The 21,479-nt window shown below is 45.6% G+C and overlaps 1 protein-coding gene across 7 annotated transcripts in view; it reads left to right on the top strand.

Annotated features, from left to right (window-relative positions):
• The window catches only part of LOC108940348 (transcription factor SOX-6-like), a 163,451-nt gene that overhangs the window by 58,360 nt on the left and 83,612 nt on the right, over positions 1-21,479 (top strand). For all 7 annotated transcript variants that reach the window (XM_018762459.2, XM_018762503.2, XM_018762486.2 and 4 more), the window contains one exon: positions 4,525-4,735. In XM_018762459.2, coding sequence (XP_018617975.1) covers positions 4,525-4,735 — 211 coding nt within the window. The remainder of the gene's footprint in view (positions 1-4,524; positions 4,736-21,479) is intronic.

Raw genomic sequence — 21,479 nt, 5'->3', positions numbered from 1 at the left:
ATTTGTTCACATATGCTACATGCTCAAACACATTTCTAGAAATGTAAACATATACAGTAGCTCACACACACACATTTGGGGCTGCTCGGGCTCACTCTGCTTGGTGCCTACGCACATACACACAATTGAAATTCCACCCATATTCTCTTTAGTTGCATTCTTCAGGCTGCAGTAGAGTTAGGTGCTGCTGGCATCGCTGCAGGCATCTCAGCTTGGCTCTTCTGTGTGCTAACAATGCCTCCGCACCTTCCTCTCATCATCTCGGACAAAAGTCTGTTTCATCTCAGCTTGCCACCCTCGTCCGTCTCGCATCGAACAAAGTTTTAACTTATTAATTGGCAAGTGAGAAGTCAAGTCTCAAGGAAGTTTGAGGAGCATGAGTAGGGAGGACAGAGTGTGGTGTCTTACTAAATGTTGGGTAATACTGGGATCTTTTCTGCTTGTCCTTCTGGGCAGGGGGCTTGTTCAATGTTACTCGCCTTCGCCACCCAGGGCAGCCACCATGACTGTGAGCCACTGGATATTTTTTTATTTTTCATATTTATTTTGCTACTGTCAGTGAACCACGCTGGTTTTTAGGGGAAATAGCTGGGATTACTTACAGGTTTTTGATGGCGTGATGATAGTCATCCAGTCAAAGAATGCGGTCCACAGTCAGACATTGTGTTCAGACCGAGGTGGCCTTGGAAATGTGTGTTGGTAAAAACCTGTGACTGGTTTTCTGAGAATACCACGCTCAGGGGCATGGTGTTGAGTGAGCAGGAGCACGCGCACACAAACCACAGGCTGTACTCGGGGGGAGTATGAATACCGCGCACACACACACACACGCACACATATGGGCACACGCATGACCAAGTAGTGAAAAACTGCCACACCCCAGCACTGACGAATCCTCCTCCCAAGGACGAACACACAACAGAGACCTCCAAACAATTTCAATGAAGACTTAAGAACCCGCGGTCTGCCAAACCCCCCGCCTTTGAAGTCCGAGCCATCAGAAGTGCCTTGAGATCCTTCACACTGTAAGGAGAGGAGGACAACAACATATTGAATTGCATTTCATATTAGCCAAACTGCTCGGTATATAAATAGAGAGACAATGCAAAAGTGGAACGGAATCCTTGAGGGTCCGAAGATGGCCCGGTCCCCATAGCCTGCCCAAATATTCCTGTGCTAGAAATTTCAGTGCACCCAGAAGGCAGCGGGCCCAGACACAGGCCTAACAGCAATTTATTGTTCAAGGCTGGCCAGGGAAATCTCATGAAATACCCTGATGGCTTTCTAACACCCCAAGCCTTAGGGATTTCTGCCCTCTTCCTCCAGACACTTGCATGTCTGATAAGCATGTGTCTGCTATAATTAATTAGGCATCACAAGCCGGCTCTTTGTTAGAAATGGAGAGCTGGACCAGAGCTGTCCGCGGGCATAACTCGCCGGGTCACGGCAACATTGCAAGAACGTTGCCGTGCTGCATAGTTTGCGTACCCTCCCGACAATGCGCTTGTATGAAAAAGAGAAGGGTGATGCCCTAAACGAGTCTTTTGCTGGTGCCTTCTTGCAGGGGCTTCTGGGAAAAAAGTGACGACATACCACCTTTGTCCTCAAATGCTTTTTGTGGATGCAAGCACCCTCTTAGCGCTGTCTCATATGTAAATGAGTAAAGACAAGGAGGCAAAAGATTGCTCAGGTGCTCTGTGTTTTCAATGACTCTGATTGGATTATAGAGGCATTGAAAATTAATTTATACTATATTTGAAAGTACTTATTTTTTTGTATTGTTGCTGATCATGGTCATTCAACATCCTCTTCATATAATGAAGGAAGTCTTATGAAATTGCATTTTAATATTCATGGCAAACTTTGAATTCGCCCTTCTTTCTCTTTTGAAAGATTTTGGTTGACACAAGTGGAAATACAAATCCCTGGTCTCATTACACTTAGCCCTATTCTGCCTTGCCTTGTTTCACACAGACGTAAGCCATCCTGTAATGTTGTCCCACTTTGCCGAATGAATCTTCTGTTAGACGGACTCAAGTGTCACAAAAATGTTAAATGTGGGACGGCTGTAGAAGTAACTTTTCTTTTTCCCCTTGAGACTTCACCGAGCAGCGCTGGAAGACTCCGAAGTACTGTTTTCCTTATACATTCATTTGTCCATTATCACTTGTAATAGCAATTGAATCGTCTCAAGACATCCTAACTTTGTGCACAGGCTAATTGAGAAGAAAACACTTTTTCATGGATGATGAATTTCAAGGCAGTTTACTAGTCCTAGGGTACTTATGTGGTCAGTGACTGAAATTCCACTGGAGATAAAGACTTCATCTCTGAGGATTGTAAAATCGATACCAATCCCAGTGTATTCAAAGTCTGCCCCACTGGTAGGATAGATGCAGTGGCAATGCCAGTGCAGGTTTCAGTAAAACATCAGTCTCATTGGAGAAGTATAGAGGCAGTATGAATTTTATTAGAGATCTACAGAGTAGTATCAGTCCCAGTAGAGGTAAGGAGACAGTGTCGATCCCACCTCAGATGTCTAGACAGACTATCAGTCTCAGAGAAGACTCAGTATATTGGGGGTGCCAACCAGACTGGGGTATGGAGGTAATTTCTTTCCACTGGAGACATACAGAGAGAGTCTCAGGCCCGTTTGGGGTATGGAGACAATGTCAATCTCACTGGGGACATACAGAGACAGTCTCAGTCCCAGTGGAAATATGAAAACAATGTCAATCCCATTGAAGACATCAAGACACATTATCAGTCCTGGGGGAAGGCATATAGACAGTGCCAGCCCAATTTGGGCTATGAAGACAATTTCAGTCCCATCTGAGAGGCATAGAGGCACTATCAGTCCCATTGGAAAGGTAAAGAGACATTGTCATTCCCACTGGAGAGGTTTAGACACAGTCTCAATCCCAGGAGAGAGGTTTTGAGGCAGTGACAGTCCCAGTAGAGATGTGGAGGCAGTATATCAGTATATATTGAAGATGCCTGTGTGGAAGAGGAGGATATCTTGAGACATGAGAGCTGGGGGCGGGGGTGGCAAGGGTGGGGGTTCCACACTGCTACCGCTGCTGATTGTCTGACTGCAGTGCTCTGCCATGCGTCTGAGTGGACTGTGCCCTGAACCTGGGCCAGCTGATTTACCCAGCGCCTCTCCGGTCCCCACGAGCACCCTCCACCCCCTGCAGCTTAATCAGAGACCCGGCCGTGATGCCATGGAGGGTCACAGAGGTGCCGGGCAAGGCTCCTGGTGGGGTGTAAGGGGGCAGGTGGGCCGAGAAAGGTGGGTGGGAGGGTGGTACATGCGCAGACACGCCTTTCCGATTGCGACACGGGAGAAACTCATACTTCTGCACATCCCTGCATCTCTGTTGGGATTAGGGGCTCCTAGAAGGAGCTTTTCTCACTTGAGTTGTGCCTTGATGACATGGAGCTCTCAGCCCGGGCTGCACTGCTGTTTTCTTGCAAGGTGCATACCATGCTGTAGCTTGATAAACCACTGAAAGACTTTGTGTAAGTGCTTATGCTGTTAGAAGGGCCAAATTTCTCCTTTCTGCTTAGAGAATAGTGTAATCTGCAAGCAGTCATCTAAAAGTATAACAGTGTGTTGCAATCTTTGGTTTAGTGAGGCGCAGTAGGTGCCCGGTGTTTGGGTATCGGCAGCTAGACTCTTCTTCGGAATATCTACATGTCGGGTAGCAGCAGTGTGCTGGTGTGCTAGACAACCTTCCTGTTCTCTCCCTAGTGGTGCTTACTCCTGATTGGTGGTATGGGAGCATGAAGTGTGAAAGGCAGCAGCCTGCCAACTGTAGCTCCAACCCTGTGGATTAAAGACCAAAACCACACACAGGTGGGACAGAGTGAAACAACAGCAGCAGAGCGAGGCATGTGGCGGTTTACCACGACCTCTGTGAATTTTTTGCCTCCTGTTTTTAAAACAAACAGATCACTCAGTGCTTAAACCCATGGCCTGAAGGCCTGTGCAAAATGGCCCCTGCCTCCCCTCTTGTGAAGTACAGGTGTTAAGCCTTAAAAAGGGGTTGACTTCCACCGTGCAACCGTGACTGTACTGTCTTGTCATTACAGAACTAAATGTTGCCATACCTCATTTGCTGGGACTATTTGCTTAGGTTTCCAAGACTAATCTTCTGTGAAAGGTAGTGCAGTTGTTTTGTTTAAACATCTCTTTTCCGCAAGACAATTGGCTGAAATACTCGGGAAATTGAGTCTTTAAAAACAGCCGGTAGACCAACATAGAAGCACGTTTAATATGGAAGAGACGGGTTCAATGCGAAGCCCTTCCGAGACAGCTGCTAGTCTACTGGTTAGACCTTTGGCCTGAAAGCTTACAGGTTCAATTCCCACCTGTAGCTGTAGTCTCCATGAGCAATGTACTGATCCTAAATTGCTCCGGTAAAACTACCCATTGCTAAAAAAACTGTAAATTGGTTTGAAAAATGTATCAGGTAAATGTAAGTCATCATTTTTATGTCTCCCTCCTGTGTTTTCTTGCAGGAGTCTGACAGCAATAAGGTGTGCTCCCTATACTCGTTCCGGAATAACTCTACCTCACCGCACAAGCCCGAGGAGGGGGCCCGCGAGCGTGGGGACATGCTGGGGAGCTCTGCTTTCGGCACACCCGAGCGCCGCAAGGGAAGCCTGGCCGATGTGGTGGACTCTTTGAAGCAGAAGAAGCTGGAGGAGATGACCAAGACAGAGCAGGACGGTATGAGACATGCCCCTCGTTGCCTATCCATACCCAAGAACTTATGGACCTCTTCCATGATAAGTGATCTCGAGCTAAGTAGTGTAGGCATATGGTTCCTGAAACATAGTTACAAGTGTAAAGCATCAGCAAAAAAGGTGGTTCATGAGTGTTGTGCTGTGCTCACAGTTCTGATAGTGTATATATGTTCCCTCCCATCCAGCAACATCCAGTCACGTCTGCTCCTATCCAGTCACATGCACTCTCATCTACTCCGATCCACTTGCATCCACTGGAATCCACTCAAATCCACTCATATACTCACATCTGCTAGCGTACAGCCACATCCACTTACGTACCCTTGCATCCAGTCATATCCTTTCACATCTCCTAACATCACTTAATGAAGATTATGAGATGAGGATAAAGCCATGTGACGACCCAAACCAGAGGACCACTTTCCCAGAGTCCTCACTGTGTAGGCAACAGCTCTGACTTGCCAAACTGCTGCATCCTAGAGTGTGTGGCACCTCAAACCTGGGAAAACTGACGTGGTGGGATTTTCAGTTAGATCTGAACTGTGTCCAGTGTGCAGGTGAATGGCCGGCGCAACGCGACTCCTGTGGCAACGCCAGGCGAAACCCTCTGACCATGGAAATCTACGCCACGTTGTCGACCTCGCACTCTTCAGTGCTGGAAACACTTCAGAGCACATTTGCTTCTGAAGGCTGAGCTCACAAAATAAACAGCCAGTCAATAGCCTCAAGTCTGAGCCTCAGTTGCTTTGGATGACAATATACAAGCTTTCTTATTATTACACACAAGTGTCTTTAGACCTGTGCTCTGAGTTTATTTAGATTCCAGCATCGATTCACTCTGTGTTTTGAATCAAGTTGTGATTTGAATTTGATTAAATTTGTCTCAGTTTGCAATTAGTGTATGGAAACATTCTGAATAGAACTTGTCCTATACTTCTGTCAGGGGAAAGACAGAAAATTACAACAACCTGTTGATAACTATGGAGATGTGGTTCATTACTAACATTGGCAAATAAACACGCATTCTAAGTAGAGGTACATGCATTACTTAGAGGTATGTTTGTTTCTTTATTACTTTTTAGAATTTCAAAAGTCATGAAGTAGGACCAAATTCATCTTCCCCTTTGAGCAAAGTGTAAAATTAGTGTCTCTTCAGGTGGTCATAGTTATAGCTATAACTGTCAGTGATTACGGGAGTCATTTTGTGATGAGTGAATTTCCTTTTTATATCTGTTAGGGGTGCCAAGCCAATGTGTTATTTTATCACAAAAAAGCAGTGAAACGTTAGTAATTACAAAGGTGCTAACTTCAAATACAGCCTTTTCAAGTGAGTGTTTAATTCCATAACTCCTTGAGGAGTTTCTCGAAAGCCTTAAATCATAAGACAAAAGCTTCCTCTCTAAAGCGGGTGTCCACTGATCTTTCCTATGAAATGGTTCTCCTCCTGTGTTCTGCTCCCTTCCCCGGAACCCTGGAGTTAATTTCAGGATTGATATACAGCTGCTCCTCTGATTTCGTGCGCAACATGTTTATGCATGTTCAGTGAGAGTGCATGCCTCGGGGACCAGAGGTAGTGTTGTGTTTTATGGTATATTGTTGGAGCCAGTATTTCAAAGTACAGCTTAATCAGTCCATTAAAAATGGTCTCACCCCCAGTAGCAGGGTAGATCTGGGTGACCATGTAGCCTATTGCATGGTTCCATAGTAAACACCAATTTTACCAGCATTGTACTCCGAACTGGGCCTGCCATGTGTGGTCACTGCAAGTCACATTAGCAGGGCACTGGTACTCTTGCTCCAAACCAATCTCATTAGGACTATGATCCATCCAGACTCCTGCCCCCAACCCCCTGGCTGCCACGCTCTCATGCGGCCCACTGTCGATTAGGACAGGGAGAAAAACACGCAGAAAACAAACATTCAAAAACAGCAGCCAAAACAGTCACTGGGTTCTTAATTAGTGCTTTGAGTGTAACGTGTAGAATCGAACGCATGGCCCCCCTCGGGACCGATGGGTTGCACTGATTGTCTTGGGAGCTTTTAGTTTAAGCTGTTCATCAGCAGAATAAATTACACTTAGCTGAACATTTTTTCAAATTAACTATTGCTCTTTTTGCTGAAAATAATTTCGTCTCAGTGGTGTTTTTTGAGGTCCTGGTGTGAATGAAATTCAGTCACTGTTTTATTCAATCAAAATCTATCCTTCCATCCAATTTCAATAACCAGTTGTTCTGAGCAGGGTCACGCCAACCAAAATCTCTCCAATAAATTATCAGTTTTGGGAGTTAACATTTAACACTTCACATTTCTGCTTTACTTTAATAATATGAAATACCATCAATTAATCCTACTGAGAAAAAGTTCCTACTTTTTTGGAAATTGAATTTTACATCTTGTGATGCAATTTTTGTAAAGATGAGGGCCATTCTGTTTTATTTTTCATTTTTAAGTGTATGGCTCGGTAGAAAAATGAATATGATTTAAGGGTTGTTGTTGCTGATGATGCTATAGAGTCAAATCTGACCCATAGCGACCACCCAATTGGTTTTCAAGGCAATGGAGGGTAGCAAAATAAAAATAATTTGTTCATTTGTGTATACATTCACACTTCAGAATTTCATACTTCACACCTTATGCATTAATCTGTATAAGAATATTTACTAGATTTTGAATTGGACTTTCCTCCGAAAATTATATATTTTTTTTGATTGGCCTTTACATTTGTGGAGATTAGTGTTTACCTTGTGTTGCGTTGTATCACCTTCCACTGAGCAACATTAAACTCCAGTGAGGTCAATGGAAAGCGCTGCTGCCACTCTGTCCGTTTCCTTTTACAAACGGTGTCGTTTATCTTGCTGAGTCTGACACTACAGATTCTGCAGTCTTGAGCCCCGGTGCCAGCAACCCCTCCCCCCACCTTCCGCTAATCTTGTCTGCCCACCCTACTTGTGCCCAGGCCCGTCGCTGCCAACTGCTTGCTATTTAAGAACAAGTTTTATGTCGCCCAGTAATTCAGGTTTAGATGCAGACGAGCAGACAACTGTGTGTCATCTTAGTTCTTGCCTCCTTTTCTGGTTTGCAAAAGATGGTGAGCTCGTTGGAGACCTTTGCAATGGAGAGGGGTTTACGGGGGTGGGGGAGTGGGCAGTATGGTAATAAGGCCCAGATGGCACGGCTGGTTGTTGCGGTAATTTAAATGGTCAAGTGCAGCTTGTAATCCGGGGGCCGTATGTCAGCCGAGGCAGAAGAGGGTGCTTCAGAGCGCCGTACAGCTGTTCCAATCTCCCCTTAATAACAGAGCTGCAGTCAGGCTCATGACCACCGGCTCTATGCCGCTGGAACGGGCTCCCCTGTTGCAGGAAATCAGGTACAAAATGGGGTTGAGGGCCACGACAAGAGGCCCCCCAAAGATCAAAGTGGAGACCCTTCCGCAACACAGCACCAAGGTTTATTGTCCTCAAGGGAACAGCGTGTCGTCTTGGCGATTTGTGATTAGCGCACATCATAAAAAATATGCTTGCCCTCTGAGGTTTATCGAGAAGCCATCAGTCCGTAAGGGTATAACACTGGGTAGATGTGATTTGTCAAGGATTCCCTGTTTCCTACCCCAGTTGGGGTTTCAGAACTTTGGATGCATGATTCCTTGAACTCATCTGACATGTGGACAGTAGGATTAACCCATTAGGAAGATAAATAGTGCTGCAAAGCCGCTGCCTTTACAATGCAGCTTATGTGAAAGGAAGGTTAGGCGACCTAAAAATATCAGCAAGCTAATCATGATCTTAACAGCTATCTCTAATCTACCCTGACTTTTTACTGTTGTCTCAGATCAACACTATCCTTTGCTGTTATGTTTCACCATCTGCTCATGCCACTATAGGTGACATTAGTTGAGGACCCTGCATGGTTAATGCTTGCTGTGTAGAGTCATGTCACAGTTACCCAACCTGAGAGGGTCATGTATGGTTGCATGATAATTGTCAAGCTGTATTGTAAAGCCAATTTACGTCTTATAGTGTACATGTTATGGGTGGCATAGTGGTTAATTAAGCAGATGTGCAATCTGAAGGTTGTCAGGTGTAATCCTGGAAATCTTCCTCTGATGTATTTTTCATCAATTTATTCATCTTCAATTACTTAAAAATATTAAATATAAAATATAATAAATATATCTCCTGTAAATTTGTAAACTTTAGACAAATGATTGGCTGAAAAGCAAAGTAATATTAATACTATAGTAATACAAGGGAGGAAATAATATTCTATTCACTTTAGGTGTGTGGAGGTGCATTCGCTGTCTTTGCACTGTAGGTTCTTTGGTACACTGGTACTACTCCACTCCTCCCCCATGTATATTTACATTCCTCACATTTCAGGTCACTCCCCACCTCTCGCTGAAGCACCGTCTCCCATCGTGTGGCAAAAACATCAGGTTGTTGCTTTGAAACCAGTGACTGGCAACATGTGATTAATTTGCTTAATTTGCTTAAAGAGGAAAGAGTATCACAGACCTGTTAGTGTAATCTTCCAGGCTTCACTTGCGGCAGCTCATTGCGATGGGATGATCAGGTTCACCACAGGAGACAAAACACTGGGCACGAATATACAGATTAGTTTGGGAAAGATTATCTCGCTGCACTCTGAGCATAGGACAACTATTACACACAGTGTGTTTTGCTTTAGATTTCTGTCATAAGTCTGATTGTTATATACATTTTACTTTATCATTGCATGATAATTAAATCGCCTTGTACGTTTTAGCTTCAGCTCGGGATCAGTTTGATGGTAGTGGCTTTATTTTGAGTGAAATGGACAGGACACAAAATCTTTAATCTATTTATTGATCTCTGCATTTCAGCACCGTCTCTTTTCAGTGCATATGAAAACCAAATTCAGCACACGTATGACTGACTGCAGCATCATGAGCAATTCATCAGGCTTGGGCAGTTAGATCAGCACAGTGCAAAAATGTTCAGCTCCATTGTGTAGCCTGCAATATGCTTGAGAGGGGAGCAAACCTCTTGACGTAATGTAGTAACCAGATTAACAACGCGTTAAAGCAGGCAGGCTAAGAATAAATCCTCATTCATTCTGCAAGGGGAAACAGTATTTAGAGCATTTGTGTATCATGCTGCCCCTTTCTGACGACATCTATGTGTCACCACCTCTCCCATCGATATTCACAAGTCTAGGGCCATAAACCAGAAGAAGCTTTCCTTGTATCCCATCTGCTTTACTACAGGAGGTTTAATATCTTTCCCAGTATGGAACTTTGCTTCGGTATTCATATTCTCAGCAACATTTTATTTTTTCCCAGGCAAGATGTGTAACTCTTGCCTTAACTTTTGGCGGTATGCTGGAATGAGGTTGTCTGGATGTGCAGTCATTGTGCATTCCGATGCAGAAGGCATTACTATAACTTAAAATGACCGTGAAAAACAAGAAAAAAAGATGGCTGGCTGGTTGTAACTGGTCAGTGTTTGAATCACATCCGATTGTAGGGATGTAACCTTGTGGCTTTCTTCTTAAACGGCAAATTTTACACTTCATTCCTGTCCTTCCTGCATTAATAGAGCTGCACACTAGATGAAATGTGCTAAAAATGTGCTAAAATGTGCCATTCTGGTGATCAAACAGAGCAAAATATATTAGGGGTTGGTAGCCAGTTTGGTTAAACCAAGCAGTCCTCCACATGCTCCCTGGCTGAACCAGGTTCCTTAGTTATGAGTAGGCCTGGCCTGGCTCCCTGGCTTTTCCTTAACAGGTCCTTAAAGGGCTTTAAGTGCTTGCAACTGCTCTAATGAATGAAAACGTCCTCCCAGCACCAGGGCCTGAATTTCGCTGAATGGTCACCTTAGCTGTAAAAGCTCTATTAGGTCCTGCCGCTGCAATGCCTAACGATTGTGTCCACTTCTTATTTACTATGTGACGTAAATTTATTATTTATCGAGAGCTGTCTGGACAGTGCCTGTCAGCGTAAAAAAACACCAGTATTAAGCAAAAATTTTATAATCCGTCGTAAAATTCCAAGGTGAACGTTTTTCGTTCACTGGCAATTAGCTTTACTTTATGTAATGTACTAATGCAATAGTCAATAGAATGGAAGGCTGAACAAACTCTGGGAAGGTTTTCCTGCTTTCCGATTCTGCTGAATTGGGGGATAGATTCATTCACCCGTTAACTTGTTTGTGTGTCATCAATTTTCACAGTATATTTCTCGGGCCCTGTTGAAGGCTCTGTAATATTTTTGACTGGCATGTCATATGGTTTATGCACTTTGGCATACAATGCACATTGTCTGTCTGGCCACGAAGGATGAAAACACAATTAACCTAAAGCTTTTTCCTTTTCTCTCAATGTTTGTAATTTGATAGTCAAATGCCATAGGCGACTGAGTCTGGAAAGGCAAGCCCCAGTAAGAGTCCACTGCCTCACAGTGCCTGGGCATCTGTGGAAGTCTCCCTCTGCCAAGTTAGTCAGCATTCTTATATTGCCAGGAGTTGTTCTGGCTGCTGGTAAAAGCTTGTTATCTTCTAATCCACGCTTATACCCTGGCTAGTCTGAATTACAGCATTACATGTTTCAGGCAGAAATGTGGCAGGAATTCAGACTTGGTGCCATTACAGGAGGAAAGCAGGGGGTGTGGGGGCTAGCCAGGCATGGTCGCAGCACTGTTTTCCTGCTGCAATGTGCTCCTGTCCTCGGTTTGAAGTCCTGATCAGATCAGACGTGACGTCGGTTTGCGGGAGCTCTCAGTACGTAGTGATTCCACTCCGTTTGAGTGACACCCTTGATGAGTCTATGTGAGATTTAACATGACTTTCCCCTGTTTTTGTCAGAAGGAATAAGGCTGTTTTCCCAATAGAGACATACAGATTGTCATGAACAATGTGGCGTTTTTAATTTCTTGTTTTTTCTTCCTGGGAGGCACATTATTAGGCTTAAGTTGCTTACAAGGGTTGGACTATATTAATTATCCTATTAATGTAATCTGATGTACTGTAATTTGCAGTGGCATAATGTCACACTAGAATTATAACTGCATTTGTTTCTGAATGCCCCCTACATCCAATATCAGTAGCATCTTTCCAGATAAATCTCAGAGCCCTTGAATGTGAGTGTTCCCAAGACAGCGAGTGAATTCCCTTATTCTCAAGGGATGCATGCGTGTGAATGCAACTTGAGTGTGTACCTGGGAACAAGGCATCTCAGTTGAAATTCCCACATGACCCAGGTTTTGACAGCAGTGGGTTTCTTTTCCAGGCAGCTACCCAAACTGCTCTTTTGCCTGGCAGATGTCTCCTATGAGGTGATGCAGGCTTTGGCCATTCATAGGCGGCAACGCTGGGCCTGCTCAAGCTATAGTCCACTGAGGCTGAAGGATCAGATCATAACTGGTGATTTTCCAGTTGGAGTGTGTATGAGTACATGTGTCTGAGAGTGAATGCTCTCACAGCCCACCTGTATTCTGCACCCCCTCTCCTGTCAGATCTGCTTTTGCTATTACTAGTAGAGGAAGAACACTTTAAAAAGACCACAGTGGACCTCGCTCTTTATCCTCAGGTGAGGATACTCACCCCTCCGACAGTTTTACCTGTAACGGCGTAATCCATTGTAGTTTAGGCACATAGCCACTTATTCCCGTGGTAAGATCATGTTTCAGCCCCCCCGTGGTGAATCTACATGTCTGGTGCATCTTTTCCTGGGGTGAAGGACCAGGCTTAAACCACTGGGCTGATTAGTGGTGAAAAGTGCTTGACTGTGACCTGGGTGTCGCGCTTGGTCAGCATCCGCGTGCAAAAGACAAGAGGCATTCCCCTTCACGCAAAACACATTTTCTTTGAATATAATCTGCATTTTTTTGTGTGGGAGGAAAAATGATCCAATAAAATGGCCAGCTTTTTCGTGTTTGCCGCAACGTTTGGCAACGATGGGGTTTAGTACAGTAAATGACGCACCCCTTCCCCTGCTTCTGCTTTTAGTTAAAAGGCTTCTTGTGCAAATAATGCAACAGAGATGGCTCTGCTTGCCTGTCTCCAGCTGCCCTGTCGCCTGGCTCTGTGTTCTGCCCCCTAATTAATAGGAATCTTTGTTATAATGATCTGTTTTATAAGCCCTTGACTTGATGCATATGCAATGAAGCTGGAGACCCTTTTTTAACCTTCTTGGCTGCTGGCCGAGGTGAACCTGTACATTTTGAGGCACGATTCAAACACTTAGCTCTTCCCTCGCCTTCCTTGTCAGTCCACGAATCCCTCAGGCGGTACATACTGGCCAAACATCACTCAACTCCTGGGTTTTTTCTTCTCGCTCCCTCTTTCCCCTTTCCTCTCCTCTCTCTCCCTGTTCTCCTCTTTCTTTAATAACGTCGGCTCAATTCTCTCTACCTTTGATTCTGACAACCTGCCTTCTGAAGGAAAGCGAGGTGTTTAATCAGAAGCTGTACGGGTGTGCGTGCTTGTGCGTATGTGGGGGTGCGTGTGTGTGTATGCGTGTGCACTTTACCTGTGAGCGAGTGTATGTTCGCTCAGCCACGCTCGCACGTGTGCCAGTTTGAGTGCATGCCAGGGTGAGTGTGAGTGTGAGTGTGTGTGTGTGTCTCTCTGCCTGTGTGTGTGGGTTGGGGCCAGACAGGCAGCCGGCCACAGCTCCGCGCTCTGCTCTCCGCTCTGACACTTTTGTTTGAATAGGTAATGGCAAGCGGTTTGGGCTGAGGAGACATGAGCTGGAATGGCTTGTTAGGACACATGATCAAACGGCACTTTCTGCTCCCTGCCAATCAAGCCTCCCGTCGCCCTGCGAGCAGACGTTAAATAGCTCTTTTGGGCTGTACGCCACCGGCTCTCCGCCAGTTGTGACATGTGAACTCTTACAAAAGATCCCAGGTCCTCCACTCCTCCAGGAACCTCACCAGCCATCTCCACGGTCCCCAGCACGGAGGCCACAACTAAAAATACCGCATGAATCCGAGCAGAGCCCTTGTAAAGAAGTCGCCACTCTTTATATTTATTCGTCTGACACTTTTCTCCAAAACGACTTTTGTTTTAAGCTACTGGCAATATTTTACCCATCCATAGAGCTGGGTAATTTTTAACTGTACCAAACTCAAGACAGGTACCTTGGTCAAGGGTACAAAAGCAGGAGGTGGGGTTTCAACCTTGGTTGTTCGATTCAACACCTATGACTCTAACCACTATGCAACCTGCTGCCCTGCCAAAGCTTTTTTTTGCCAAAACTTTGCCAACAAGTCTCTTTTCCCCACTGAACGGTACTAGGGTTTTGAGACCTCAGGACGGAGAATCGCGGTTCTGATCACTTTTGAACGGAAGACCGCCGCTCCGAAGATAAAACAAACAGCTGCTCCCGCAGTGTGCCATTCTTTGACGCTTCCCTGTGGCCTCCCTGCTTCTCATATTCTGACTAGTCAACAGTAGCAACTGCTGCGGGGCATTCCGGGGGCCATCTCCCCCCGGGCTCAGCTGTTGACTCCGTCCCCCTCCTCGATCCCCAGGCATCGGGGGGGCACAATGGATCCATTGTGTCACTTTCTTGCAAGCCTCTCCGGAACACCCCTGCTCCCCAGCCTCCTAATGGTCCCCACGGCAGATTGCGACCAGGGTGGGACAGAGGCCCGCTTGTGAGCGCACACACATTGTAGGTGCATCTCAGCTGCCCTTGAAGGAAGCTGCTGGAGGACTCTGGGAAAGAAACACCCTTGTTTCAATTTCTCATGCGGACAAAAAAGAGGAAATTGATTGTCCCATCCGTTGATGGCTCAAATGTGTTTCATTGATGTCCTGAAAAACATGCTTTTGTGATGCAGCCTAGGAGGGTGCCTGTGCGCATTTTGGGGTAGGGAAAGGAAAGGGAGTCTTGTGGGGAAGTCGGGGATTATGGGGGCCGTTCATCAACTGGCTGCCCTCTGCAAGTCTCACCGCTTGTCCTGCTGTTCAGTGAGGGCGAAATGCTGACACACAGGAATACAGAGGCCCATTACTGGCCCTAAATCTGTCACTGTGCAGGCCTCCTTTCTGTAAATTAAAACGGGAGAGATACGGAACAGATGTTGACATGCCTTACTTCATTGGCCGAGAGCTGGGACCGCGGAAGTTGGAGCGTGTAGATGTGAGCGACTGTAAGTGACTCCAAGTGACAGTAAGTGACAGTGAGTGAATGTGAGTGACTCTGAGAGCGTGTACTCGAGCGTCCGTGAGTGCGCGTCTCACGTGGGCAGGATGTGGCTGGCAGACCCTGCCACATGGATCCGTGTCTCTGCACCCCTGTGCTGGGCTCTCGTTTCCTAGCCACATTCCAGAGCAATGCGAGGGCTATGTCAGGGGATCGAAATAGTGACGGTGTAACTGACACCCCCTCTGCTGCCATCTGGGCTGCTAATGATTTTAAAGCACTTACCCTACAAAGGGACCCGTTTACACCGGGTTCCATGTCGAGTGAGGGTGGAACGTTGAAATCAGGAGCTCGGACAAAGGTGGATGACCGATACTCTCTTTCCTTGTTCCGCTTTACGCGTGCCTGCACGTTAAATGAGCGTGTTGGAAAAGCCGGGTTGAAATGTGTTTTACTGTACTGCAGAGGCCAAGAGCCAGAGATGATTTTCAGCGCTCGCCGTCTATCTGTGGGAGTGGCTCCCTCAGAATGGCAATTTTGCAAGTCGCCGGGGGTCAAGTGGTTAATGTGCTCCAGGGCTGCATCCATTACATACACCAAAATTATGGGTGGGAGGATTATAGCTAACGATGGTCAACGGTGACATGGCACCAATGGAGTGGGTCACGGACATAGACCCTCTCCTACCGTTCCAACACCACTTGTCATAATGCTGCTGTCTCTGATTGGCCACTGAGCCCGTCCCCCCCACGCCGCCACCCTCTTTATATTTTCTAACACTTTACCGCCGTTGCGTCTCTGGCCCACTCCTCTTTGAGTGCATAAACATGAGGTTCATAAGTGTTTCTCGTTGCGCCTCTAAAATGCCCAGATCTCTTAAGTTGGTTTTCAAGGAACTTGCTTTTTTCTTTCCAGGCCGTGCCCGCTCTGTGCTGCAAAGACAGGGATGGGGTCGGCTCAGAAAGCTAACATCAGCACCCGTTGGAGAGTCCCAGTGTAAAAATGGTGCGTTGAGACAGTGAGCCGATGTCCAGACGGGACACTTCCTAGAACTGCGAACACTCAGGCCTTTCCAACTTTTCAATTATGTAGCCATTAACTAAAACCCACTTAATTCTCATGGATATACCTGCATTTTTGTTGACAGTTAAAAATTAGGAGACGCTTCTGAAAGGAAAAATCACAATCCAAATAGTAAGAATCAATTGGAGTTAAGCTGCTGGCATCTTTTGCTTTATCATTTATTCTAGTGCACACCTTCTTTAATTTGGCACCATTTTTACAATGATACACTCTCCAAGCCCACTTTACGTCTGCTGAGATATGTGGTGAATTTGCTCCTGCCATTCCATTGGTCTATGTAAGCTGAGGTGCTTCCTCCCAGCTCTGTGAGTAACAAGGAACGAGAGGTCCGTGTCTAAAGATGTTGACCTCTGGACCCCAGCGCACATAGAGCACAGTTTACGTATGATGAACTGTGACACCGCTGCGAACACGGTCCGCTGCCGGGAACGATGAGCAGCTTTAATTGCTGTTTTGCACCATGTGGAAGTGTCAGAGACGTGGTGAGCGGCCCGCATTGTTGTGCCTCCCTAATTACACAAATTAACGACCTAAGGAAAATAAGGCACAAAGGTTTTTTTTTTTTTTTTTTTTTTTTTTTTTTTGTTTTTTCTTTGACAGAAAAAGTGTGAATGTGGTGATATGTATAGTTTGGTCATAGACGAAATACCCGGAGGGTTTTCCTGAAATGAATCTTTGAGGTCCGGAGAACTAACAATAACTAACGAGATTCTGCCTTGTGCTGAAATGCAAATGAGTTTCTAATGCTTTGGTGTTGATTACCAAATGAAAATAGATTACTGCGGATACTTTTTGAATTACCTTTGTAAATAGACATGACACACAGACAGGTATGTTTCAGACTTCAGCTTGCAAATGACTCAGTGCCATAGCTGGATTTTAAAATCTAGTTTAGCGGCACAAAATTTCCGGATTTTAAATCATTTAGCTTCGGACGCATGCTGCGTTCATATTTTTTGTATAATTCAGGTAATTTCCTTGCCGTATCAAATCTGCCCCACTTTCATAATGAAATAGTTTCTTGTGTTTGTGTGGCACTGTCACCTAGCTCTGTGGCGCTTTTCCTTGCATGCATATGATTTTTTTTTTTTCTTTTTTTTTGGTCCTTGCGCAGTCACGGATCTCCATTAATTCAGTAAATCAGGCTTAGCAGCCGTGATCGCTGATGGCCGCATGATATGCACACTCCTATTAGCTTAACACAGGTGAATAAACGTGAATGTTTTGAGGCATCGATTAGCAAGAGTTTATGTCTGACAGGTAGATTGCAGGGTACCCCCCCAAAAACAGCTCTTATGCAAGGTACCCAGTAATTTAATTCCTGTTTGAAATTATTCTAATTTATTACAGTGTGTGGGCCCTCATGATTGCTGACATCAAATGGAAATTATAAATTGAAATTAGGTGCACGTATCTCCCATAATGCTCATCTTCGCAATCTTAAGTGTCGTAACCCTCATCGGCAGCGGGTCGCCGTACACGACGCTCACGTTTTTTTCACCTGGCCACTGGGGACGAAGATGAGCCGCTCCCTCTGTTTCACACCGTTACAGATGTTGAGCAGATTGTGCACTTCGAGCATTCTTTAATTGAATTCGGTCAGGGTCGTTTTTTATGCGAATTTACCACACTTACTGTACTGGCATTAACACGGAGGAGCTATGTGCTCTTCAGAAAGCAGTGAAACGAGGGTTCGTTGTGCTATCCAGGCTTTGAATGGCTCTGGGTCCTAAAAGTGACCTTGTGGGGGTGAGGGTGGGAGTGGGTGAAGGGGTGCACTCCTTCCAGCTGCACACATGATGCCCGTTGGGCCGCGATCACGCACAACCTCAGCACCTCGGGCTCGGACATATGTTGAGTTTTATTTCATTCTTCTGACATTAATCCTGTTCACCAGCTGTTCTACCAGCTGCCAGTTTCCAGCTTTAGAGGGGATTGTACTTCGGGGGGCTCTGAATACAGGCTTATCTTGGCTCCTCATTGCAAAGTTTGGATTCAAGGCCTTTTTTACTTCCCCTCTTGTCCAGGTTTGGGGAGTTGCGGAGTTACTTGCTCCCTCCTTCTTTATTTCTTCTTGCTGCTTTTTTTCTTGCTTCTCATGAACGGGGGTTTGGGGGGTAGAAGGGAATGGGTTTGTTTTAATCTCCCGTCCAAACCCCCTTTCTGAAGCGGTGCCTTCAGGAGTCGCTGGCCTCTAGTCCTGCTGTGTGCATCGGTGCAGCAACCCCCCCCTTCGCACCACATTCGTTCAGATTTATAATTTACTACGTTTGCTGCACGTGCACCCCCCCAACTCCATTCCTCTTTCATATGGCCACTGCGAGCCCAGTGCTGAGCATCCTGGAAGCCTTCTCCTTTGCGGGCGGGGGTGGAGTAGCGAAGACGCAGGTTCGAGATCCAGTCTCAGGAGTGTTTTGGGGTGGGGCTGGGGGTGAGTAACTGTGTGCTTCTCCTCATCTGCAAGCTGTCCAGCTGCAGTCATCCAGCAGTCCTATGAGTCACTGCCTGGTCCAGGCGGGACATGGAGTAGAGGTCTTCACGTTCTTATCAAAGGATTTTCAAGTCTCACGCTGAAACCCTTCAGATGCTCTCGCAGAGAAGCAGCCAGGAGTTTGAGGCTCTTCACTGTGCGCTGCAGAGAGGTCTCCTGCAGCAGCAAACATTTTAAGCAGACATCACAATTAAAGTGAAAATTGTGTGCAGTGTTTGACTTGCTTTGACTTGTAGAAGTGTCACTTTAGAGAACTCCATTATATAGGCTTTGTCCATTGATAGCCCCCACTCTTCAGCTTAACTATTCTGTTTGTGCCTCAGAGCTCCTGGACTATGTGTTTGGATGTGTCTTTCAATCTGGCACAGTCTGCTTGGAGTTTGCATGTGTTTCTTTTGGATTCTCTGGTCTCCTCCCATAGTCCAATGGATTGGGGTCTCTAAATTGTCCTTAATATGTATATGTGTGTGTGTGTGTGATTGCCCTGCCTCATACCGTGTGACTCCAGGATAGACTCTGGAGCACTGCAACCCTGCATCGGACACGTTATTATCAGTGACATAGTATTCCACAAAGCCATGTGGTCAGCGTTTTTCTGTTAGAGTTCTTACACTAAAGATTACGCCTTTAAGGAGACTGAGTTATCTACAGCTACATGGCATGGACCATGCAGGTTCAGCATATATCTGAGATCCATCAGACTTGGCATAGTAGGTGCGCCAGATGGTTAGGGCCTTTCGCCGTTCTCAGTCTGCATTTTAGATCCTCTACCCATCCGCAACTCCATTTCCTGAAGCACTGGGGAGTGAGGATGGCACGGGGTTATTTTTCCCCCATTGCCCAGTGCAGGCACGCTATTTATACAGCTGTTTGGTGCCGCTGTTGACAAGCTGAACCTGGGCCGATGGGAGAGCCTACAGGTGACTAACAGGAGCTGCTCACTAAGTGGAATAATGAATAGTATTAGGTGTCAATTAAATCAAGCCCTCCCCAAAGCGCAGGTGCTCCACAATGCAATGACACATTTCAAGAAGCGGCTGCTCTTCACCCCTGCATAGGAACACATGCATTTGCATATTAAAGAGTTGGAAATTATTTAACTGAAGCAAAAAAGTCTTCTGGAAATGATGGAGGTTATTAAAACTGTTGACAAGGAGGGAAGGTAATTGCCTGAAAATGAGCAACGACGCTCTGTTGTATACAGAGAATGTTGTTTCACCCCCATGTCCCCCCCTTGCATTTGCATTGTGCCGTATCGCACGGGTGTATAACCTATTACGTTTAGATTAGTCCCTTGCAATTAGTGCCCTTTTTGTCCTCGCTTCAATAACGCTTTGATTATCGCGGCTTCGGGAACACTTGGCGCATCCGACGGCTGTTGTCTCCGGGACCACTGACGGAATGACAAAACACATTTTCGTACGTTATTTCTCCTTTCACTTTGATTCTTGTAATTATTTTGTTTTGTTTGGTGTGATGGCTTCTTGTTTTAGTGCCTCTTTGATTAGGAGTCACAGGATTTGGTGGAGCGCCGCTTGTGTATGGGGAGCGGAGGCTTTCGTGTTGCCCGTGCCTCCAGTTTGTTTTCTCGCCCGGGTTCGAAGGATCTCCAAAGGAGGAAGCCACTCGGCCCCCCGTTGCACAGCCCCATCTGTTTTTTTTTTTTTTTAAATGACTCGCACCTTGAAGTGTTTGTGCGTACTCCTATTGGCTGAAAGTGCAGCACTGCCTAACAGACTGCAAATGTCACTCAATTATTGTGTTGAGAAGCAAAGAGAATACTTTAGAAATAGCTTGTTCTCCTCTCCAAACTGAAGGTAAGTTACATTATTCTCTTGACCTTGATGGCTTTTTTCCCCTCCCTGCTCTGTGGTTCCTTCCCTTCCATCCTGGAGCTTTTCTTTCCCAGTATCGCTAAAGATGTTGCACTTGAAAGTGCTTAGAAGATAATTATTAACCCAACTGTCACACTGTGAGGAAGGTGTCCTCCAACTCAACCCTTGTCAAGCAGCAACACTTCTGCTTTGAATCACAATTTATTTCAGCTTTTTACAAATCAGAGTGGCTGTGTGAAGTCTTATTTTTACATACTAATTTTTATCTTTGATTTCATCACTGCCATTCTTTCACTGTGAATTCAGTTTTCAATGCAAAACTATTTAAAGGAGGGGGAACTATTAATATGACCAGTGTGAGCTCACCCTTGATTAACAACACATTCTTCCTGTTGGACAGCTGGATCATAGACAGGTCTGGGACTCAAGGGGCTGGGTGTGGGGCTCTTTACAGTCAATGAGGATGCTTTGACTTACTGTCCTAAATGGTTTTCTTCTACTGCTTGGGCCACTGTAGTGTAGCTGCTTTCCCACACCTGTAGTTGGCTGGTCAAAGACCTCAACTTCTTATCTAAAGGGCTCTGGTTTGAGTTCCAAGAAAGGTTCTCCAGAGTACAGTGGCAGTACATGCTGGACAAAGCACGTAGCCTACTGGTTAAAGCTTTTACCTTGCAGTCAAATGACAGAGTTTCAAGTCCCCCCCTTCCACCGTAGTACTCCTCATTTAAGGTACTCACACTGAATTGATACAGTAGAGATGACCTAGCTGTGTATAAAACAGGTAAATAATTCTAAGTAGGTTTGGGGCAAACTAAATAATGGCAAAGAAAGGTACACAGCCTTGACTGGTTTAACATCAACTTTTGATAAGTTACTGATTCACAGCTTTGTATGTGATACCTTTGTGCTCCTTCTTAAAAAGGCACACTGACAATGTAGATGCATTAGAATGTGATTAAAATGAACTCCCGACGGAGTCAGAGAGGTAGGCCACCTTGCTGGACTGTGAAGTTCTTCTGGGTGAAGACTAGGTGGATCAGATCTACTATGTCATTCTTGGAAATATGAAGACCTCACAGAGGTGGGGGTGAGGGGGTATAGGGAACCCTGCTTGAGTGACTGATACTGAGGAATACCCCATTTAAACCTTCACCTATTCACCAGGTGGAGAAGATTTGCTCATGTTCCTG

This window comes from Scleropages formosus, chromosome 2, assembly GCF_900964775.1.
Source record: "Scleropages formosus chromosome 2, fSclFor1.1, whole genome shotgun sequence".
Classification (NCBI taxonomy): Eukaryota; Metazoa; Chordata; class Actinopteri; order Osteoglossiformes; family Osteoglossidae; genus Scleropages; species Scleropages formosus.
The sequence above is the reverse complement of the archived record's forward strand: the minus strand, read 5'-3'. Positions and strand labels throughout refer to the sequence as shown.